Source organism: Microcebus murinus, chromosome 22, assembly GCF_040939455.1.
Source record: "Microcebus murinus isolate Inina chromosome 22, M.murinus_Inina_mat1.0, whole genome shotgun sequence".
Classification (NCBI taxonomy): Eukaryota; Metazoa; Chordata; class Mammalia; order Primates; family Cheirogaleidae; genus Microcebus; species Microcebus murinus.
The window spans coordinates 26,513,928-26,534,715 of record NC_134125.1 but is presented as its reverse complement, the minus strand read 5'-3'; the positions used below and the strand labels follow the sequence as shown (position 1 = coordinate 26,534,715).

Genomic DNA, 20,788 nt, shown 5'->3' with positions numbered 1-20,788 from the left:
CAGGCGTCTTGCCTGGCGCGTCCGGCTTGCCTCTCCTCCGGGCGCTCCGGAACTTCCCTTCCGTCTCCATCCGGCTCCGCGGGCCCGGCTCTGCAGCGGGCACAGCCCCGCCAATCGGTTGCTAGGTCGGCACGCGCCCTCGGGAGGGCTGGGGGCCCACTGTGCAGCCGCAGTGGCGAGGGGCGTCTCTCTGCTCCTCGGGATCCAAGTGTGCACGTCTGTGAACACGGCCCCGGTCTCCCAGTACACTCGCCCGCCTCGCACCACCCCAGGCCTCGTTCGTTCCCCGCATTCGTTTGCTTCCGGGGCCGAGGCCGCCCGCAGGTGGCTACATCCCGGCGCCGGCAAGGGACCTGGCGCTGGGGAGATGCCCAGTAGCGCGTGTGTAGGTGAATGAAGCTAGTTAGTAAGTCGGACTCAAGCAGCGAGGGAGAACTGGTGACAGGCGGTTCAGGGCACCCCGGCCCCGCTTGGCTCTGTGGACCGCCCCGCTCGCCCGCTGCTGCCCTGGCCTGCCCGCCCTTGCGCTGCCCGCCGAGGAGCGCAGGCGGCCCGGTCCGCGTTGGGAGCGGTTTCCCGCCGGGGCGATTTGGCAGGTGCGCGCCGTGACTTCCGGCGTTGCCCGGGAGCCGCCGGAGGAGGAGCGGCGCAGGGGATGCGGCTGTGGTGGCGGCGGCGGCGGCCGAGCGCTGGGGGCGGCTGTGGCGGCGGCCGAGGGCGCGGGCCGGCGATGGTGCGGCGGCGCTGAGGGCACCGGGCGGGCGGCGGCCGAAAGGCGGGCGGCGCGAGCGGAAGCGGCGGCGGCGGCGGCTCCATGGCCCGGGCGAGCTGAGGGACGCGGCTCTCGCCTCAGCCCGGCGGCAGCGGCGGCGGCCGAACAATGAAGCTCCTGAAGCCGACCTGGGTCAACCACAATGGTGAGTGCGCGAAGGGGTCGCGGGAGTCCGAGGTCAGAGTCGCGTCGGGGTCCAGGGTCGAGTCAGGGCCGCGCGCAGGCCCTGCTTGTCTCGCTCCCGACGCCCGGTGCTGGATGCCTGAGCCAAGAAGGAGCCGGCGGGAGCGGACTTTGTCCTCGGCGTGGAGAGGCCGGCGAGCCCCGGCACGTGCTCCGGGCTGGCCGCAGCAAAGGCCACCTTCGCCCTGAGCACTGGCGCTGAGCCCTCTGCCGCCCACCTGTGGTCCGTGGAGTGGCTAAGGCCTGGCTCCCAGGAGCGGGCCTTGCAGCCAGCCAGCTCCTGCGGCTTCGTCTGCATTGGCCAGGATGTGCTCAGTTAGTTGGTCCTGAGTGTGAAACTGGGACGGAATCTCCCCCCCCCTTGTGGCCTTTGATTGACAGGGCGAAGATCTGAAATCTGCAGGAGAGACTGTTACTGCTCCTCTTGATCTGATGACAGTGCCCCAGTCGGGGAACTGTGGTCCCCCAGCCAGCCGTAAGGAACCACGTTTAATGCAGAGCTGGGCATCAGGGTGACTAAAATTGGGGCAAATAAGGTGCAGATGTGTTCTAGGAGAGTGGCTGCCTTAGCTCTGTGGCAGTGGCCCCGAAACACACCCTGGGGGAACAAACTCATCCATCTTGGTTGAGATTTGACTCTGGTACAGAGAAGCTAGTAGTAACCAGCATTTTTATCCTAGTTCTACCTTGTTGTCAGAACTGCTGCAGGAGTTGGTCTTTGCACCCTAGGGAGACGGGGAGAGAGCCCACCCCAACCTCCCCACCTTCTGCTGACAGCACTGAAGCACAGGAATCATGCCAGGGAGGCTTCTCCATGCAGCCCAGGTCCGATGGCCCTCATTCTGGCCTATCTCTGACTACTCACAGGCAAAGGGTCACCCTGATACTGTCTTGTTCCTCATTTCTACTTTGCAGTGTGACTAGAGGTAGCTACCGTTGTCTTTTAGAACAAGAAAAATAGATGGTTTTACCTTTTTTATGCATGTAGCTTTTTAGTTTGAAGTTAACCCCAAGATGCTCTCTACTACTACAAACAAACTAAACTGAACATCTTTGTTCTCCTCCTGCCATCTCTCTCTCCTTCCATCTTTTTGTGTATGATATGACATCTTCCCCATTTTTCAGGGCCCAGGTGAGGTCACCTTTTCCTTTTGAAATTGTTAGTGCTGAGTTACCCTAGTAGTGCTGCATCACTGTCCTTCTGCTTTTCCTTGCATGGAAGTTGTGAGGGCACTTTACATGTGCCCCAGGGCAGGCACCACCTAGCTCCCCTCTGCGTCCTTGCTGCACTGAGCAATGCCTTCCACATAATGGGTATATGATAAATATTGGCTAAAAACAGATAAGAAAGCTGAGGTTTCAGTAATTTACAAAGATGCACCTAGATTTACTGTGCATGAAAGCAAAAGCTTTGAGTTTTAGTTTCAATTCTCTTGTTGATCTCCAGGAGCATTTCCTGATGCATAGTGTGCAGATCTTTCCCTAGAGAACAGGGCAGAAGTTGTAATTGTGAGTTATTATGCTTGTGGTCAGGGAAGGAAAAATTTTACTATGAACTATTTTGCTGTGTAAGTGAAGGTCTGAAGGAATTTTTATTTTAAGATGCTTTGCCTAAATCAGTTTGTGTGTATAGCATATGCCTACCCATCTCTAGTCTCTCTTCTGCTTTTTTCATATAATTTCTTCTTTTTGTTAAGCTCCTTTGTAGGACAAAAGTTTTATACTGTGTAAGCATAAGCAATTGAAGAAGCTGAAGTGATTACTTAGGTACAAATGAGTGAGGGACTACAACCAGGTCAGCAGCCAAATTTACCACCCAGTCAGAGCAGTGGGCCCTCTTGTTGCTGAGGTCCTGTGCACAGTGCTAGAATGGAGCATGATAATATCTTTTCTACCCACTTCACAGTGTGCTTGTGATATTCAGTTAGACACAACAGTGTAGACATAACAGTGCTTCCCAGACTATAAAGTGCTTTAGAAATCTAGGAGATAATAGTTAATAACAAAAGACTCTGGATAAATGGGTTTTTTGTTTTTGTTTTTGAGACAGAGTCTCACTCTGTTGCCCGGGCTAGAGTGCCGTGGCGTCACCCTAGCTGACAGCAACCTCGAACTTCTGGGCTCAAGCCATCCTCCTGCCTCAGCCTCCAGAGTAACTGGGACTACAAGCATGCGCCATCATGTCCGAGTAATTTTTTCTATATATTTTTAGTTGGCCAATTCACTTGTTTCTATTTTTAGTAGAGATGGGGGAGGGGGTCCTCTGCTGGTCTCGAACTCCTGACCTTGAGTGATCCTCCCTCCTCAGCCTCCCAGAGTGCTAGGATTACAGGCGTGAGCCACCGCACCTGGCCGGTAGATGGGTTTTAACTTGTTCTTTGTCAAATTTCATTTCTTTTAAATCTCCTAAAATCAACTTTGGTCTCATGGAATGTTCAGGAAGACTGTCAGGTAAATTACCACTATCCTGGAGGAAATGACAGTGGTCTGAATCACTGCTGAGCAAGCCTTTAAAGATCATATTGAATAGTGGGAGTTGGTGGGGTTAGAGGCTGCTCAGCCAGAAGCCTGAGTGGTAGGTAGTGGCCAGTAAAACCCGTTTGCTTTGGGTGAAAAAACAAAAGCCATGGTGCTTTAGTAAGCACATCATTGCATTTTCTGGCTTCCTCACTCTGCATTCTTGTCTCTTGTTTTGTTATGCAACATAAGCATACTTTTTTTTTGAAGAGATGAGGTCTTGCTTTGTTGCCCAGGCTGGACTTGAACTCCTAAGCTCAAGCAACGCCTCAGCCTCCCAGGTAGCTGGGAATACAGGTATGAGCCACACACCCGGCAGAACATACTTTTTCTGTTGTCTGAGAGCTCAAAGAGGGCAGAGCAAAGAGCTCAACATTTTTCCCTGAGGTGGCAGGGGGTCCAATTAGAGAGGGTGGAGAGGGCAGCTAGAATAGGGAAGTTTAAGCAGAGGGAGATGTATTTGTTGAAGTGTAGGCATACTTTGGTTCTCAATTTCTTGGCTTATAATAGAGAAACCTCTAAGGTAGGGTTTCTCAGCCTCAGCACTATTGACATTTTGGACTATGTAATTATTGTGGGTATTGTCTTCTGTGTTGTAGAATGTTTAGCAGCATCACCAGCCTCTACCCACTAGATGCCCCCACAACCACCACCCGGTGGTCACAACCAAAAATATCTCCAGACATTGCCAGTGTCCAGGTGGTGGCCAAAACCACCACCAACTGACAAGCACCGGTCTGAGGTTATCAGTAAATTAATAAATCTTGAAGTTGTAACACTGCAGTGGAATGAGCCTTGAATGTGAAATCAGGCTGGGTTCAGAACCCCATCATTTACTAGTGACTTGTGGCTTGTAACTCTACTTCTGTGCCTTGGTACCATTATATAAAGACATATGTATCTCTCCCATTTCATTCTGTGACCAAATATGAAAGAATATCTTAAGATATGCATAATAATAATAGTAGCTAATAACATCTGTCATTTAAAGTTACATGCCAGGCACTGTACACACACACCCGCATGCACTTTGTGTTTTGGGATATAGTATGCTGCTTTAAGCTTGTCCAAAATCAGCTTCATTTCTTAGTTAGATTAAGGCCATATATTGGTCAGAAAGTGAAAGTGACTGGGATTTTGCTTTTAAAGTTTGTAGAAAAATGTAGTTTGTATGTTTATAAAATTTCATTGAGATATGTGGCTCTTCCCATCCCTGGGCCTTTACTTCTGAGAGTTTTTCTGGGCAGAAAGCGCTTGTGCTCAGCTCTTCAGTGTAGCCCATCCTAACCAAGAGGGCCAGGACAGAGAGATCTCTCATCTTCCTTTGACCTCTGGTTCACACTTTGACGGCAGTGCTACAGAAAGGTACTTGGCAAATTTTCAATAATAGGATAATTTACCTGTTAATCACATTGCTGCATGGTGTGTGTTTCCTTTTTCTTCTGTCCTGTAATTGGGTTATTTTCCCCCTACCCTGTCTCATTCCAAAAGGAATTTTAGGACGTCACACTGAGACATCAGCATGAAAATGGATAAGCAGATTTGGAGAGGAGATGCAGCTGGTAGCACAACAGTGAAGTCAGGGATGCGTGTGCCTAAGGTCTGGCACACTGCTGAGGACACTGCAGACCTGTGAGGATAGGCCAGGAGGGGTCCTAATGGTGAGATTATATGATTGCAATAGCTGTAAGATAAACGTGGTAGTTGCTATAGATCACTGGTTCTCAAACATGGCAATATCTGGAGGCATTTTTGATTGTCACTACCTGGGGGAGAGTGCTACTGGCATGGAATGGGTAGAGGACAGGCCTGCTGCTAAACATCCTGCAAAGTATAGGGCAGCCCCCACACAGAGGATTATCCAGCCCCAAGCACCAGTAGAGCTAAGCATGAGAAACCCTGCTCTGGATAAGAGTCTCTGTTGTTATTTGCCTTTTTCTGTATTTGTCTCATCATTGTGACTAGACTGTAAGCTGCTTGAGGATAAGAATGTTGCCTTTCATTTTGGAATCAACTAGACTTCTGGAGTCTCCATACGCTGCCACTAAACATGTGACATGGGAGGTTTTTCCATCTCTTTTCCTAATCTGTTCAGTGACACTAGTAACACGTGCCTCACCTGTTCCTTGTGAAGGCTCAGGAAATGCCTCCTCTCTCCTACTACCGTCACTGACTTATGCGTGAGGGTAGTAGGTTGATTTAGGAAAATAATCAGAATGCATCTGAAGAGGATTCAGAAGAAAATTAGGGGAGATTTTGAATAATACTTGTGGATTTTTCACTAATTTATGCACCAAATTTTGAACCTTCTGATAAGTTCTGTGGGGATCCAGAGGTAAATGAGGCTCTCTCCCTGTGTGTGGAAGGTGGAATAGGTGGACATACAGGCCATATTCAGACTGCAGGGCAGATGGAAATGAGCTCTGGGAGAGAGCCACAGTAGCCTCAGGGAGGAGGAGTTGCCCTCCAGCAGAGCCTGGTTTGTGGACGTGTCCTTGCGTTGATCCTTGTCATTGCTGGGATCGCGATGGCAGAGAAGGCACTGCAGCTCATGGGACCTTCAGGGGCACAGGCCCGGAGGTGAGAGCGTTTAGGAGAAGACACAGAGCATATGAGGAGTGAGGCTGAATCTGGTAGGAGGGAGAATGGGGCTGGAGGCAGCGCCTTGAACACCTTGCTGGAAGCTTGAATGTCCTTCCCCAGCGTTGGGGCAGGGGAACACTGAGGGTTCAAAGGAAGCCGGATGAGACACTCAACCTGTGTCTTAGGAAGGCCCCTGGAGTCAGGAGGCGTTTTCTGAATCTTGGTGAGATGTGGAGACAGTCAGGGTGGTCAGGGGTGGTGGAGGTGAGAAAGTGGGGAGACTCTAAAGATAGGGTAGAGGTAGAATTCATGGGACCTGTTGTTATAGGCAGGTGGCTGTGTGTAGATTTTGGTCACCCTCTGAGTTTATCTCTGTAGTGTGCTGGAGAAAGAGTAGGTGACGGCTAGGAAATTCTTAACCATTTAATGTAAAAAGTGGTTGAAAAGATGTTTTCACTTTCTGAGCAAAATCATAGTTACATAGCCCATGAGAGGGACCTCTCGGCAGCATCTGGCCTTGATCACTGAGGCCAAGTTGGAGACCTCCTGCCATTGTGTTGTTCTTGGGTCCTGTTGGTGACAGGGAAAGGATGTTCTCTGTCTGCCTCGACCCTTCCATTTCTCCAGGGGTTGCTAGTCTGTTCTGTTCATCCAGGGTGTTTGTACAGGGGTTTCTAGCATGTGAAACAGAGGTCTGGAATGAGCCCTGGGGAGCAAAAATCAATGCAGGCATGTTTTGTCATCCTGCCAAAGTCAGCAGTGACACCTAGAGAGGTGAGCGCGATGTCGACAACATCCACATTTTTAAATAGCACAAAGGGAGTGTTGCAGATATAGGATTGCCCACCCTCTTCCTTGCTAGCAGAACTCCAGCTTTTTTCAGGTGTCTGCCACCTTCTACAGGCCAAGCTACAGGGGGCAAAGCTTGATTGCCCTAAACTGATATGTGGGTGAGTGCCAAGAATTTGTTGAGGAACAGCCATGTGATGCCATTCTAGCCCTTGAGACTAGGAGAGGACATCCTGGAGAATCAGATAAGAAGACATGCTTGAAAGGCCAGTGTCTTCTGCTGGACTTCACTAGGTCTGTATGTAGCAGCCAGCTTGTGAGCACGAGGATGGGGCTCACACTGAGGATGACAGTATAGGAAGATGGAGGGACATGGCTCTTTAAGTTGCTAAATTCATGAACCCTGAAGCTGACCTACCTCAGGACTTGTTATATGAGACAGCAGATTACCCTTGAAATTCTCTGTGGCTTGTAGCAGAAATAAAACATCTATAGCAGTATAATCTATAGGCAGAACCTGAGGCTGGGTGAGATGAGGTGACCCCCCTCCCAAGATTACACTTGATATGAGGCGATGAGTTGGGAATCACACTCAGACTTCAGCCCAAGCCCAGGCTTATTCCTCCTGACTTGTCAGGTGGCGAGCTGTATACTGAGGCTCGCACACCTGTCCTGGAGGGTGTGAAGGCCCTATTCTTCCTCGGAAGGACAGTTTTTGGAAACCACATGGTACAACGTGGTACCAAGAGTCCACTGGTGCTTGGAGATTGTTGTCCTATGGCTGCTTCTGTAGCCATTGTGAGTGCTTTGAGGCTTCTAACCTGGTAGGTTTCTCTCAAGGTGTGCTTGGAGAGCCTTCTCTGGCATTTGGTTTTCAAGAGTTCTCTGATCGTGGTGTATTAAGAGAATCCTTTCAGGAAGGAGTAGAGGGGGGGGCCTGTTACCCCATCCTTGGACTTTGAGTCTTCCCTGTTGGCCTAACTGGGCCAACTAGATCATGTGCCCTTTCACACCAGTCACCATTGCCTACTGGCTTGCCTGGGGGATGGGCAGATACTGGAATAAAATTGGAATTCTGTTAGAGACCTCCTGTGGAAAGTAAGCTCCTGGAAGGCAGAAACGTTGTCTTTGCTCATGCTCTCTCTTTCCCAAGGCCAAGAATGGTGCCTTGCACACACCATGGTAGTTGCTCAGTAAATGTTGAGGGAGAGCTGAGTACTGAAAGACAGTGGTGGAGGGTGGTTGGTGGACAGGCAGTGCCTGTGGCTGGTATTGTTGATTTACTGTAAAAAAAGTCTTGTTCATCCTGGCTCTTCTAATAGATCAGACTTTATGGTGGAATCTGCTGGAGAGTCTGGCAATGGGAGAAGCACTCCACCCAAGCCCTTCTCCAAGGAGCTCATTTACATCATTGTGTCTTTTGGAACTTTCCGTTTCAAGGAGAAGAGAAGATGAAACAACAGTAGCAACTAGTTTTAAAACACTCCTGGCAAAAAGAAAACCCATTTAGATAGAAACTTGTTGCTTCTACAAGTGGTATCTGCCTTGATGCATTAGCCAACTTAGGACAGATCAATTCACAGGGAGGCTGCACTGACAAAAGCCACTGTGGTAAGGACCAGACAGAAGGGACAGCAAACCTCCTTTGAGGGTCAGGGCTAGACCTTCATTGGAGCAGACTCCAGACCTGCTGCATTCCCCAACAAAAGGTCCCGCGCAGAGAAGACACTGGATAAGTTCACCCATTCAAATAACGAGTGCCAGTTATGTGCCAAGGGCTATTACTAAGAGCTGAAAACATAGCAGTAAACCAAGCAGCACGCTAGGATCTGCTGAGTGAAGGCATGTGATGCATTCTAGCCTGTGAGACTGGGATGGGGATCTGCTGGGGTGTCCTGTGTGAGTGGAAAAGAGCGATGTGGGAGGGGAGCTTCCTGAGAGACATATAGCAGACGTCACAAACAAGCCATTACAGAGCATGGTAGGTGGGTTAGTGTGGGAGGAACAGCAGAGGTAGAGATAAGGAATGCTGTGGAGGGCAATCTTAAACAGGATGCTTTGGGAAAGTCTGAGTGAGAAGGTAGTGTTTGAGCAAAGACATTTTGCTTTTGCTCAGAGTCAGACACTGAGCTGGAGATTTTTGCATGCAGGAGGTTATTGGAGAGTGTTGGGATCCACACCTACAGAGAAGCAAAGGAAGCAGGATCAGCCAGAGGGAGAAGGCAAGCTGTGATGTAAGCACAGAAAAAGCCACTGCATTTCTGTGGGGAATCTCTGGAGCTAGGAGAGACCTTCAGAGTTGTCCTGGATTGGGGTGAGAGGCCCAGGCCTGTATACTCCCATAAGCACAGTCACTAGATGTGGGCTGCCTTGGGGAGGGGCCTGACCTTGGTAAGGCAGAATCTACCTGGAGAAAGACTCCTGTGGGGGCTGCCAACACTCCACAGCTAGCTAGGGGATTGTGCTTCAGTCCCTGGAGGGAGGGGACCTGGGCACGATACCACAGCGTCCACTACAGGCCCAGTGAAGGTGAGGAAGACATCAAGGGGAGAGCATTCCTGGCGAGAGAACAGCCATAACTTGCCTGGAGAATTTGAGGAACAGGAAGGGCTTCTATGGTTGGAGCAATGCAAGGGCAAGAGCCCCTCACTGGGAGATGAGGCCAGTCTGAGCAGCTGACTGACGGGGAAGGCCCAGTGGGCTGCGAGAAGACCTTGATTCTCATTGCCATGGGAGCAGGGGACTACCATGATCTGATGTGGATCTTAAGGGCTTGCTGGCCACTATAGTGGGACTAGACTGGGTGTGGAGGACAAGGGAAGGAGCCAGGAGACCAGTTATGAATGAGGCTGTTGCAATAATCCGGGCAAGAGATCATCACGGTCTGGAGCAGGGTGGTGATGCCCATGATGTTGAGAAATGGTTGGATTCTTTGTGTGTGTGCGTGTACTTATATAATAATACATTGGATATGTATTATATACACATGTTCTTTTTTTTTTTTTTTTGAGACAGAGTCTCGCTTTGTTGCCCAGGCTAGAGTGAGTGCCATGGCATCAGCCTAGCTCATAGCAACCTCAAACTCCTGGCTCAAGCAATCCTCCTGCCTCAGCCTCCCAAGTAGCTGGGACTACAGGCATTCGCCACCATGCCCGGCTAATTTTTTGTATATATATTAGTTGGCCAATTAATTTCTTTCTATTTTATAGTAGAGACGGGGTCTCGCTCTTGCTCAGGCTGGTTTCGAACTCCTGACCTTGAGCAATCCGCCCACCTCGGCCTCCCAGAGAGCTAGGATTACAGGCGTGAGCCTCTGCGCCCGGCCACATGTTCTTTTTATGTGTGATTTACATAGTAAAATGCCCAGACCTTAAGTGTATAATTTGATAAATTTTGACAAATGAATATACTTTATAACCTATTCCCTGATCAAGGTCAGGAACATTTGCATCTGCCCAGAAAGTTTGGGTTGTGGATGTATTAGTAAGGTAGGGTCAACAGGGTGGGACATGAAGTGTGAAATAAGAGGACAGAGGATGAGTTCCATGTGAAAGGCAGAGTTGCTGTCAACTGAGATCAGTAAGATGAGAAGGAGCAGATAGATTTGAGAGGGAAGATCTAGGATTCAATTTTAGGGTGGGCCATGCAAGGCCATAGCACCGGGCCTTCCCCAAGCAGCCATTTGGTGAATGTGGCCTAGCCTTCTTTTGGGAGACACTGGAGTTCTGTTCTAAGGCTGTTAAGGAATAGGATAAATATCTGTGTTTTTATCTAGTGACAACTGCTGTATATAATTATACCAGGATATCACATATGTTATTATGGATCTGGATAATGCAGTATTTTATGGTTTGGCACTTTTAACTTATAAAATATAAAATAATTTTTCTTATAAAAGTAAAACATGTTCAATTTAGGAAAAATTACAAAATGCACAAAGGAAATTACATTGTTAAAACTTTTTTATGTGGTCTTTCAAACCATTTAGAAAAAAATAGCTGGGTGATTTGGTGATTTTAAAAACATTTTATTAGGGTACACATGACATTATAAAAGTGTCTGAATTTCTTAAGATGATAGCCAAATTCCCATTAGTCACCATAGCGAAACTAGTGGGTTTTTTTTTTTTTTATGGCGAAACTAGTGTTTTTGATATGTAGCCTCCCTTACAGACCTTGCCATGTACATGTAACTGGAATAGCTAAAATGTTGCAGTGCATTTTTCACTTAAATGGTATAGTAGCTTTGTTGTGGTCTTACTTGCGGTTGTTGTTAGCTAACAGATTTTCCTCCCTGTGGAAATGTAACTGTTACTTTTCTAATGGAAGTCGGTGGAAGAGATTAGATTTATAAAAGTCCTTTTGTAGGTAACTTTTAAGGAATAACTCTGTTTTGCAAAAGTAGAGGTGAAAAAAAGAAACAGGTGGTGTGTTGGCAAATGCTACAGGAGGGGCTGTTGAGGTCTCTAAATGATACACCTGTGGCTTTTTTCTACTTTAGTTCATAGCAAAAGAAAAACATAATGGTTGTATGGTTGCTACAGCTTCCTTCCTGTGCTGTGTTTTCAATCTCTCAGCCATCTGACACCTATGAGATGTCACTGTGTGGTGCTTACTAAAGAAGATAGGGAGAAGTTTTGTGGTTGAAAGTATAGAGATAACAGCAGCAGATGGCTCTGTGGGCCAGCCAAGGGTGTGCTTCCCACCTGCGGGTGGTTGGTGAAATCTGAGACCACAACCTAGGAGATCAGGAACCTGCCTTCTGAAGATTGGTATACCGTGACACTTAAGGCATATTTGAATTTAGTGCTTCTGCCGTGGGCATTCTCCAGCCATTCAGTGGCACCATTTATTGTTGTGCCTCATAGGTACCAGCCCACAGCTCTAGGTACTGGGGATGAGTCAGGAACAAAAATTACACTTTACATTCTGGTAAGTGGAGTAAATAGACATAAAATAAAGGAAGTTATATAGTAATAGATCAGGACTAGGGAAATCGGTTGTGCCACATTGGGGAAATAATACTTTTAAGTAAGGTTGTTAGGGTGGGCTGCAGTGAGAGGGTGACTTTGAAGGAGACAAGGAAGAGCCTTCTGGGCTGATGCCTAACGCAGTTGAAGAACAGGGAAATGGGGATGGGGGTGAGCAGGAGATGAGGTGGAAAAAGTCCTGGGGGTGGAGTGGCTATTACTGGGTGACTATTGGTCATTCCTCTAAGGATGCCCTCCTTCACTGTGATGGTGCAGCCCGTGGGCAGAGCAGGTTTGGGTGGGAAGGTCGGAAGTTCCACCCCAGTGAGGGTCAGGGTAAAGTGTAGACTGTATATAGGTCACATTAGTGTGTTTAGCTGACAAGTTTCTCCAGAGGGATCGCTGATTATAGAGCATGCACATTGTCACCTGCACATGAAAAAAATCAGTTTTATTATGATCCAGACACCTATAACCACACTGGTGTTTGGATATTTACCTCTATTACCTTTACTTATTATTATAGACACGTAAACAGGACTCATATGTATGTATTTCTTATTGAGATAATTATAGATTGACATGCAATTGTATGAAACACTGAGAGAGCCCTTAATGCACTTTCTCCCAATGGTAACATTTTGCAAAACTATAGCATAATTCTACATTGATACTAACAGCAATCCTCCTCTTTTATTCAGAGTTTTCCAGGTTTATTTATACTCATTTGTGTGTGTGTACTATACATTTTATCACCTGTCTAGGTTCAGTATCCACCACCACAGTCAAGATACTAAACAGTTCCAGCAATTTGTATAATTACACCCATCTCCCTCCTACTCTCCCCACCTTATTTTCTTTAATTTTTTGGTCTGGTTTGATTTTGGTTAACATTTTTATAATTGTAAAATATGTAACATAAAATTTACTACCTTAATTATTTTTAAGTATGCAATTTAGTAGTGTTACAATTCACATTGTTGTGCAACCAATCTCCAGAACTTTTTTCATCTTGCAAACCTATACCAATTAAGCAATAACTCCCTATTTTACCCTCCACCTAGCCCCTGGCAACTACCATTCTACTATGTCTCTATGAATTTGACTTTTTCAGTTACCTCATGTAAGTGGAATCATACAATATTTGTCTTTTTGTGACTGGCTTATTTCACTTAGCATAATGTCTTTGAGTTTCATCCACTTTGTAGTCTGTCAGAACTACTTTCCTTTTTAAGGCTGAATACTATCCCATTGTGTGGATATACCACATTTCATTTATCCATTCATCCATTAACAAACATGTGGGTTGCTTCCTCCTCTTGGCTATTGTGAACAGTGCTGCTGTGCACAAGGGTGTATAATATCTCTTCTGGACCCTGCTTTGCTGTTTTTGGTACATACCCAGAAGTGAAATTGCTTGGTTATATGGTAATTCTATGTTTAATATTTTATGGAACTGCCATACTGTTTTTCATAGCAGCTGTACTATTTTACATTTCCCCCAAGACATGTGTTCTAATTTCTCCACATCCTTACCAGCACTTGTTATTTTCTGGGTTTTTTGATAGCAGCCCACTTAGTGGATGTGAGGTGGTTTTGACTTGCATTTCTCTACTGACTAGTGATACTGAGCATCTTTTATGTGCTTGTTGGCCATTTGTATATCTTTGGAGAAATGTCTATTCAAGTTCTTTGCCCATTTTTGAGTCAGGTTGTTTGGGGTTTTTTGTTGCCGTTGTTGAGTTTTAGGATTTCTCTATTCTGGATATTAACTCCTTATCACATATGGAATTTGAGAATATTTTCTCCCATTCTGTGGGCTGTCTTTTCACTCTGCTGATGGTATCCTTGGATGTTTTAAATTTTGATACAGTTCAATTTCTCTTTTTTTTAATTGCCTGTGCCTTTGGTATCATATCTAAGAAATTACTACCAAATTCAATGTTTTAGAAGGAAACTCGAGCTTTAGGTCTTTGTTCCATTTTGAGTTAATTTTTTTGTATGGTGTGGGTCCAACTTCATTCTTTTGCATGTGCAATTTTCCCAGCACCATTTGTTGAAGACACTGTCCTTTTCCCTGTTGAATGGTCTTGGCACCCTTGTCAAAAATCAATTGACCATATATGCAAAGGTTTGTTTCTGGGCTTTCTGTTCTGTTCCGTTGGTCTATATGTCTGTCTATCTTAGTAATACACTGTTTTGATTACTGTAGCTTTGTATTAAGTTTTGAAATCAGGAATTATGAGACATCCAACTTTATTCTTTTTCAAGATTCTTTTAGAGGCTGGGCATGGTGGCGCACACCTGTAATCCTAGCACTCTGGGAGGCTGAGGCCAGAGGAGTGCTTTAGCTCAGGAACTTAAGACTAGTCTAAGCAAGAGCAAGACCCTGACTGTACTAAAAATAGAAAAATTAGCTGTGTATGGTGGCTTGAGCTTGTAGTCCCAGCTACTCAGGAGGCTGAGACAGGAGGATGGCTTCAGCCTAGGAGTTTGAGGTTGTGTTTAGCTGTGTTGATACCACTGCACTCTACATAGGCAACAGACAAGACTCTGTCTCAAAAAAAAATTATTTTGGCTATTCAGGGTCCCTTAAGATTCCATGTGAATTTTAGGATGGATTTTTTTTTTTTATTTCTGCAAAAAATGCCATTGGGATTTGATATGGGATTTTATTGCATTAAAATCTGCAGATCACTTTGAGTAGTTTTGACATCTTAAAGATATTAAATCTTTTCAGTCCATGAATGCAGCATGTCTTTCCATTTATTTCTGTCTTTAATTACCTTCAGCAATGTTTTATAGTTTCAATGTACAAGTTTACACCTCCTTGGCTAAGTTTATTCCTAAGTGTTTTATTCTTTTTGATTCTAATGTAAATGGAATTGTTTTCTTAATGTTCTTTTCAGATTGTTCATTTTAGTGTATAGAAATGTAACTGATTTTTGTTTGTTGATTTTGTATCCTACAACTTTGCTGAATTCATTTATTAGCACTAATGGTATTATGTGAATTTTTAGGGTCATGTCATTTGTACCTACCTTATATTTTAATATTGTTTTGTAACTTTTTTCATTTAATAAACATTTCAAACATTTTCCCATTTTTAATTCTAAATTTGCCAACATTAGTTAAAACCAAGTTCTCCTGGACAGTACAGAAGTGTTTCCCAGAGCAGCATTTCAGCAGGACATGTGCACGTATGTTCTAGTCACATCTACTCAGTGAGCTATTAGAGTGTAAAAGCCCAGAGACTTTTCGTAACCAAACAAACCAAAGGTTCGTGGGACCACTGAGAGGAGAGGCCCCACTGACCTCGATTGTGCCCTCTCCACTTCTCTGGCCAGCTTCCTCTGCTCAGAGTTTAAGTTTCCATGTTTGGGCCTCCTCTGGGAATCTTTCCCGTGAGGTAAAGGAACAGTTCTACCTGACCCATCATAATCTCAAGCGTCCTTAACATACTCTTTATTCCCTGCCAGATGGAAAGCATTTGTGTTGCTGTTGTCAAATCAGCAAACTCCCGACAGTAGATGGTGCCCTACTGTAGTGGCTCTATCGGAAGAGCCTCAGCAGAGTTCTGTGTGTGGGCTGAAGAGGGCATCTAGGAAAGGGTCCATAGGGCTGACCTGGAAGTGGGGCTTTGAGAAGAAATGCAGGGACAGCAGCATTCTGGTCTGGCATTGATCCAAGAATGGGCGATTGCCAGGTATCTTGAGTGTAGGGTGTGTGTGGATTTATCTTTTGTCTCTGTCTCTATACAAAGAAAGGCCAGACACTGGAGGTAATTGGGAACTCATTTTATCACCATGCTGTGCCACAGGGAAAGTAACTAGCCAAGCCATAAGACTGCTGTCCTCAGCTCCATCTCAGAGAACCCTTGAGAAGAGGCTTGTTCCTACTGACAGACTTGAACGGCTGAAGGTCCCAGTGCTGTGAGGAGGTGGGGACCACGCTAGCACCACGCTGGTGTCTTTGTACAGGTCCACCACTATATTTCATCTCCCGCACATGGCTAAGACAGGAAGCATCCGTGCCAGTTAAACCAGTCACACCTTTCACCAGGGTGCGTCCCGATCTCAGAAATAAATTATTAAAATGTGAAATGGATGCATCTTAGAAATAATGTGACACGGGTGTCTTAATCTGTTTCACAAGATGTTTTTAAGAGTGAATGCGCCCTCCCCATTTTGGCAGATTAGGAAACGGATATTTGAGGAGATTAAACAATTCGCTCAAGGCTGTGTAGCCGTAAGCCACAGGGCTGAGGAATCAACCCAGGGGGGTTAATGCTAAAGCCCAGACCTGTTTCTACCCCCACGCTGCTACCTACTGTGGAGCCAAAACGTGGATCTGACCTTGGCATTCCCCTGCTTCAGAAGTGTCTTTAGAGGAAGGTCTGAGCTCCTGACTGGTGCCTGCTAGGCCCTGGCCATCTCTCTCACTTCACCCATGCTCTGCTCTGCAGTAGTACATCAGGCTGTTTCTTGATTCGATGCTGGTCTCCTCTGCCTGAAATTCCTCTCCCCTTCCCCACTCCACTCTTCTAGCTGACTCCTACTCATCCTTTGGGACCTGGTTCAGCTGTTATTTCTGCAGGAAGCCCCAGTCTGGGTCAGGTGTCTTTCTGCCTGTGGGTCCGTTACTGGATGTCTTACTTGTGAGATTAGTATGATTATGTATCTTTACTTTTTCGGTGCTTAGCCCAATACCAGGCACATAGTAGAAATTCACAATGTAGACTGAGAAAACATCTGGTCTGAAGGACATGGCCTCTAATTGGTACATGTACACCTGAGCCCTCAGCACGGCCTGGCTTAGCCTGTGTGTGCTCTTGGGTAGTCTGGGACCTGTGACTTGCAGGTGTTTCCAATGTGCTTCTTCAGGCACAATATACTACAGTATCTCACAGACTCATGGGGCTGAAAAGCACTTGGGGCTAGGGATGCTCTGCCCTGGTTGCTCATCAAGATTGATGCTGTTATGTAGCACTTTCTGAGTTGAGATGACAGATGCCCAGCTCAAGTTGGCTTAAGCATAAAAGTGAATGAATTGGCCTTTTGGGTTGTCTCTCTTGTATGACAAACTACCCCAAAACTTACTGGTTTAAAACAATAATGGTCTTATTATTTGCTTATGATTCTGCAATTTGGCTGGATTCAGCAGGTTCAGCTCATCTCAGGTCTATGGAGTCTGCTGAGGTGGCTCAGACAACTTGGGCTAGTGTCTCATCATGGGGGAAGTGTGTCTAGAAAGGGCATAGGCATGCAGCGTGGGTCTGGATCCACAGATGAGAAAGCACAGGCTTGAGCACCTCTGGTCCTTCTACCTGTACTATCAGCACCTGCCCTTTCTTACCTTACTGTTTATAATTTTCTGAATTATTCTCTTGACTATTAAGATGAGGCTAGTTAGGGTCTGCCCTGTCCAGGTTCTCTCGCCTCAGGCCTCTGAGTGCATCCTCTGCTGGGTTGGCTCCTTCAAAGCTAGGTCAAGTGAGAGCTGCATTGGGGCTTGCCTTGTGAGAATGAGAGCTCAGAGCACACCGGGACCAAGTCTCCTATGTGTTTGGGACGGCTTTCTGCATGCTGCATGTGCTCCAGAAAAGTGGCCAACAGCACATGGCCTGTCTTCATGCAACTCTGGCCCTTGTATGTGGACCTGGAGATGACTAAGTGGACTCAGGGGCCAGGCTAGGGCTGCCAGCATGATGACAGGGGCCTGTTGTGGTAGCTTTTGTTGTTTTAATAAATACTAGAGATGATATAATAGGTAGTGTGGTTTCTAAACCTTCCGAGAGTTTCTACTGGTTCCAAGGCAAAACAGGGTGCTTGTATTTGCCACGCCTACTCAGAAGTGGCCTTGCACAGCTGTTTCCACTACTACAGGTTAAGCATCCTTAATTCAAAAATTCAAAATCTGAAGTACTACAAAATTGGAAGCTTTTTGAGCACTGACATGTTGCCACAAGTGGAAAAATACCACATCTGACCTCATGTGATGGGTCACAATCAAAATGCAGTCAAAACTTGTGTTTCATGCACAATATTGTTAAAAATATTGTATAAAATTACCTCTAGACTACGTGTATAAGGTATATATGAAACAAAACTGAATTTCATATTTAGACTTAGGTCCCATCCCCAAAATATCTCATGTAAATATTTCAAAATCCAAAAAAATCCAAAACACTTCTGGTCCCAAGAGGTTCAGATAAGGGATACTTCACCTGTACCATGTAATGACCAATGAGAAGGAAAGTGTATCTGTCTGTGGAAGCTCATGGTTGGTTTGACTGCATGACTGTGGCTGTCTGGTGAGCTGGGTGCCACCTGGGGCCCATGCTGGACATTGCCTTTTGGGTACCAGCATTTGATTTTCTGCACTCGTGTGGGAGTCCTGGCAGGACTTTACCGTTCCCGGGTGGCCACTGCCTGCCCCTGCCCCTGCCCAGCTTGCACTTGCTGTGTGAAGCTAGGGGCTGGTGACCCTCGTCCTTGTGTTTACACTGCTTCCTTGTGGGTGACAGAGATAGAACTGCCTCAATTAAGAGATACTTGGCAATAGCCCATTGTCTGTATCAGCAGTTGCTAATGCTCAGTTTGTTGTCATGTATCTGATTTGTCACTGAATAAATATTACTGAGCTACCGCTCACCAGGTACTGTGCTAGAGGCTGAAGAGCAGCGAGACACTTGCAGCCTCTGGCTTCCTTGGCCTGAAAGCAGGCCAGGGAGACAGACAAATGCCCACCAGGCACGAGGTCCTAGGATTACCTTCCACAATCTGCTGTGTTTCAAGCTCTTAAAGTGCTTTCTTCAATCTGGTCTACTCAGCCAGCTTCATGGGCTCTTAGTACAGGCCTGGGCCCTACGGGGCTTCTAAGAACTAATAGCTATAGCCCTTTCTCCTGAAGGAATTGAGCATCTCATTTAACATGGAGTATATTGCTGTGAAGAGGGTTCAGCCAGAAGAGATGTCAAGAAGGCAGACTTTTTTGGACTTTGATATAGCACAAACATACTGGAGGGCTTTTTAGAAGCAGAAGTATGATGAGGGAAGTAATACCTCTTCCTTGCAGTCAGCCATTGGTCCTGCTTACCTGTTAGCCAATTGGAAAGGATGGAGAGTACTTTCTGTCCAGGCGACAAGCCAACATGCAACAGGTAGATGTCTGAAGGTATACCCTGTTTTATTTTCACTAAGCACCTGTGACTCAGGACTATTACCATGAACTACTCATAACTCTTACAAACACATGACCCTGTGTGGCAGACAGGTGGCAGATAAATGCCCAGATGTCCTGTGGGCTTAGCCATTTTCAGTGACAGAATGCTTTGTCCCACTGTTGGACTTTCAGCTACCTCAGGTTGCTTAGAGAGTCTTCTAGCAATTTAGACTTTAACTGAAACTGTTAGATCACTCTACCCTTACTCATGGGTAATTTATCTGTGGCTCATTTTGCCCTAGGTGTGGTGATTAGAGCTATTACTTGAATAACTAGTATTTTAAAATTTTGACTCTACTGCTCTTCTCCATGAATAAAAGCCAAATTAGTTGTTGTATGGGTTTTTCTTTGTTTCCAGGCAAGCCGATTTTCTCAGTTGATATTCACCCTGACGGGACCAAGTTCGCAACTGGAGGACAAGGTACGTTTGTGAAATAAGGGAGGTGTCACACTGCCACCCTTCTCTGTTTCTCCTGTTGTCCATTTGGCTGCTCTGTTTCAGTGTGGATGGTGACTCAGTTTAAAATGTGCATTTATAATCTGTTATCTGAACAGGTTAAATCAAAATCCTTTTTTGGCTCTAGTATGCTCTCTATAAATATTTGGGAGCAGGGTTATTCTAATTTCTGTTTATTGAATTAATATTAAAATCAGTTGTCATCCCCAGGCCCAAGCTTATTGAGCATGGAAAGTAGCAGGTAGTCCTGGGGACAAAGCCCAGCCACAGGGGTGATTTTTCTCATCTGAAAAGGAGGGATGGTTAAGCTTGTATTGTCATGTACTTTCAGGCCTATTTTCTGGTCAAATGAATTTGACTGGGTTAGAGAGAAAGCACAGTGTGGGCAAGTAAGAATTTCTATCCCATTTGAAAAATATCAGGTCATTAAATTAAATGTCCAATTTTGAATCAAAAGTTTAGTTTATGGCTGGGCGCAGTAGCTCATGCCTATAATCCTAGCACTCTGGGAGGCTGAGGTGGGTGGATCGCTCAAGTTTGAAACCAGCCTGAACAAGAGCAAGACCCTGTCTCTACTAAAAAATAGAAATAAATTAATTGGCCAACTAAAAATATATAGAAAAAATTAGCCAGGCATGGTGACTTATGCCTGTAGTCCCAGCTACTCGGGAGGCTGAGGCAGCAGGATTTCTTGAGCCCAGGAGTTTGAGGTTGCTGTGAGCTAGGCTGATGCCACGGCACTGTAGCCTGGGCAACAGAGTGAGACTCTATCTCCAAAAAAAAAAGTTTACTTTATTATATCTCAAACATGAAGCAGTACAGTTAATCACAGCATGTGCCTAAACTATCGACACGGTTTTGCCATCTTAACAGTAGCTTGTGTGTGCCGGCAGTGAAGAAGCCTGGAGAGTGAGTGGCAATGAAAGCCACTCACTCAAAAGACATTTTCCACAGCTTGTCGAGAATTGAATATTTTTCCTTACAAGAAGCAGTCCAAAGCCTGGAAGAAGTGGTAGTCAGTTGGTGCAAGGTCTGGTGAATACAGTGGATGACAGAGAGTTTCCAAGTCCAGCCTCTGTAGTTTGAGCAGCATTGTTTGTGCAACATGTGGTTGAGCACTGTCTTGAAAGAGGATTGGTCTGTCTCTGTTGACCAATCTCGGCTGCTTAATCACAAGCGTCCTCATCATTTCACTCAGTTGGCTACAGGATTCATGTGCTGTAATTGATTAATCAGGTTTCATGAAGCTGTAGTGGATAATACCAGTGTTGGACCACCAAACAGACACCATTAG

The 20,788-nt window shown here is 46.0% G+C and overlaps 1 protein-coding gene across 1 annotated transcript in view; it reads left to right on the top strand.

The window, feature by feature from the left end:
* The first annotated feature begins 127 nt into the window (after nucleotides 1–127).
* The window catches only part of HIRA (histone cell cycle regulator), a 101,909-nt gene continuing 81,248 nt past the window's right edge, over nucleotides 128–20,788 (top strand). Inside the window, exons 1-2 of the mRNA XM_012776596.2 lie at nucleotides 128–917; nucleotides 19,396–19,458. Of these exons, the coding sequence (XP_012632050.1) occupies nucleotides 881–917; nucleotides 19,396–19,458 (100 nt within the window). The 5' untranslated portion in view covers nucleotides 128–880. The remainder of the gene's footprint in view (nucleotides 918–19,395; nucleotides 19,459–20,788) is intronic.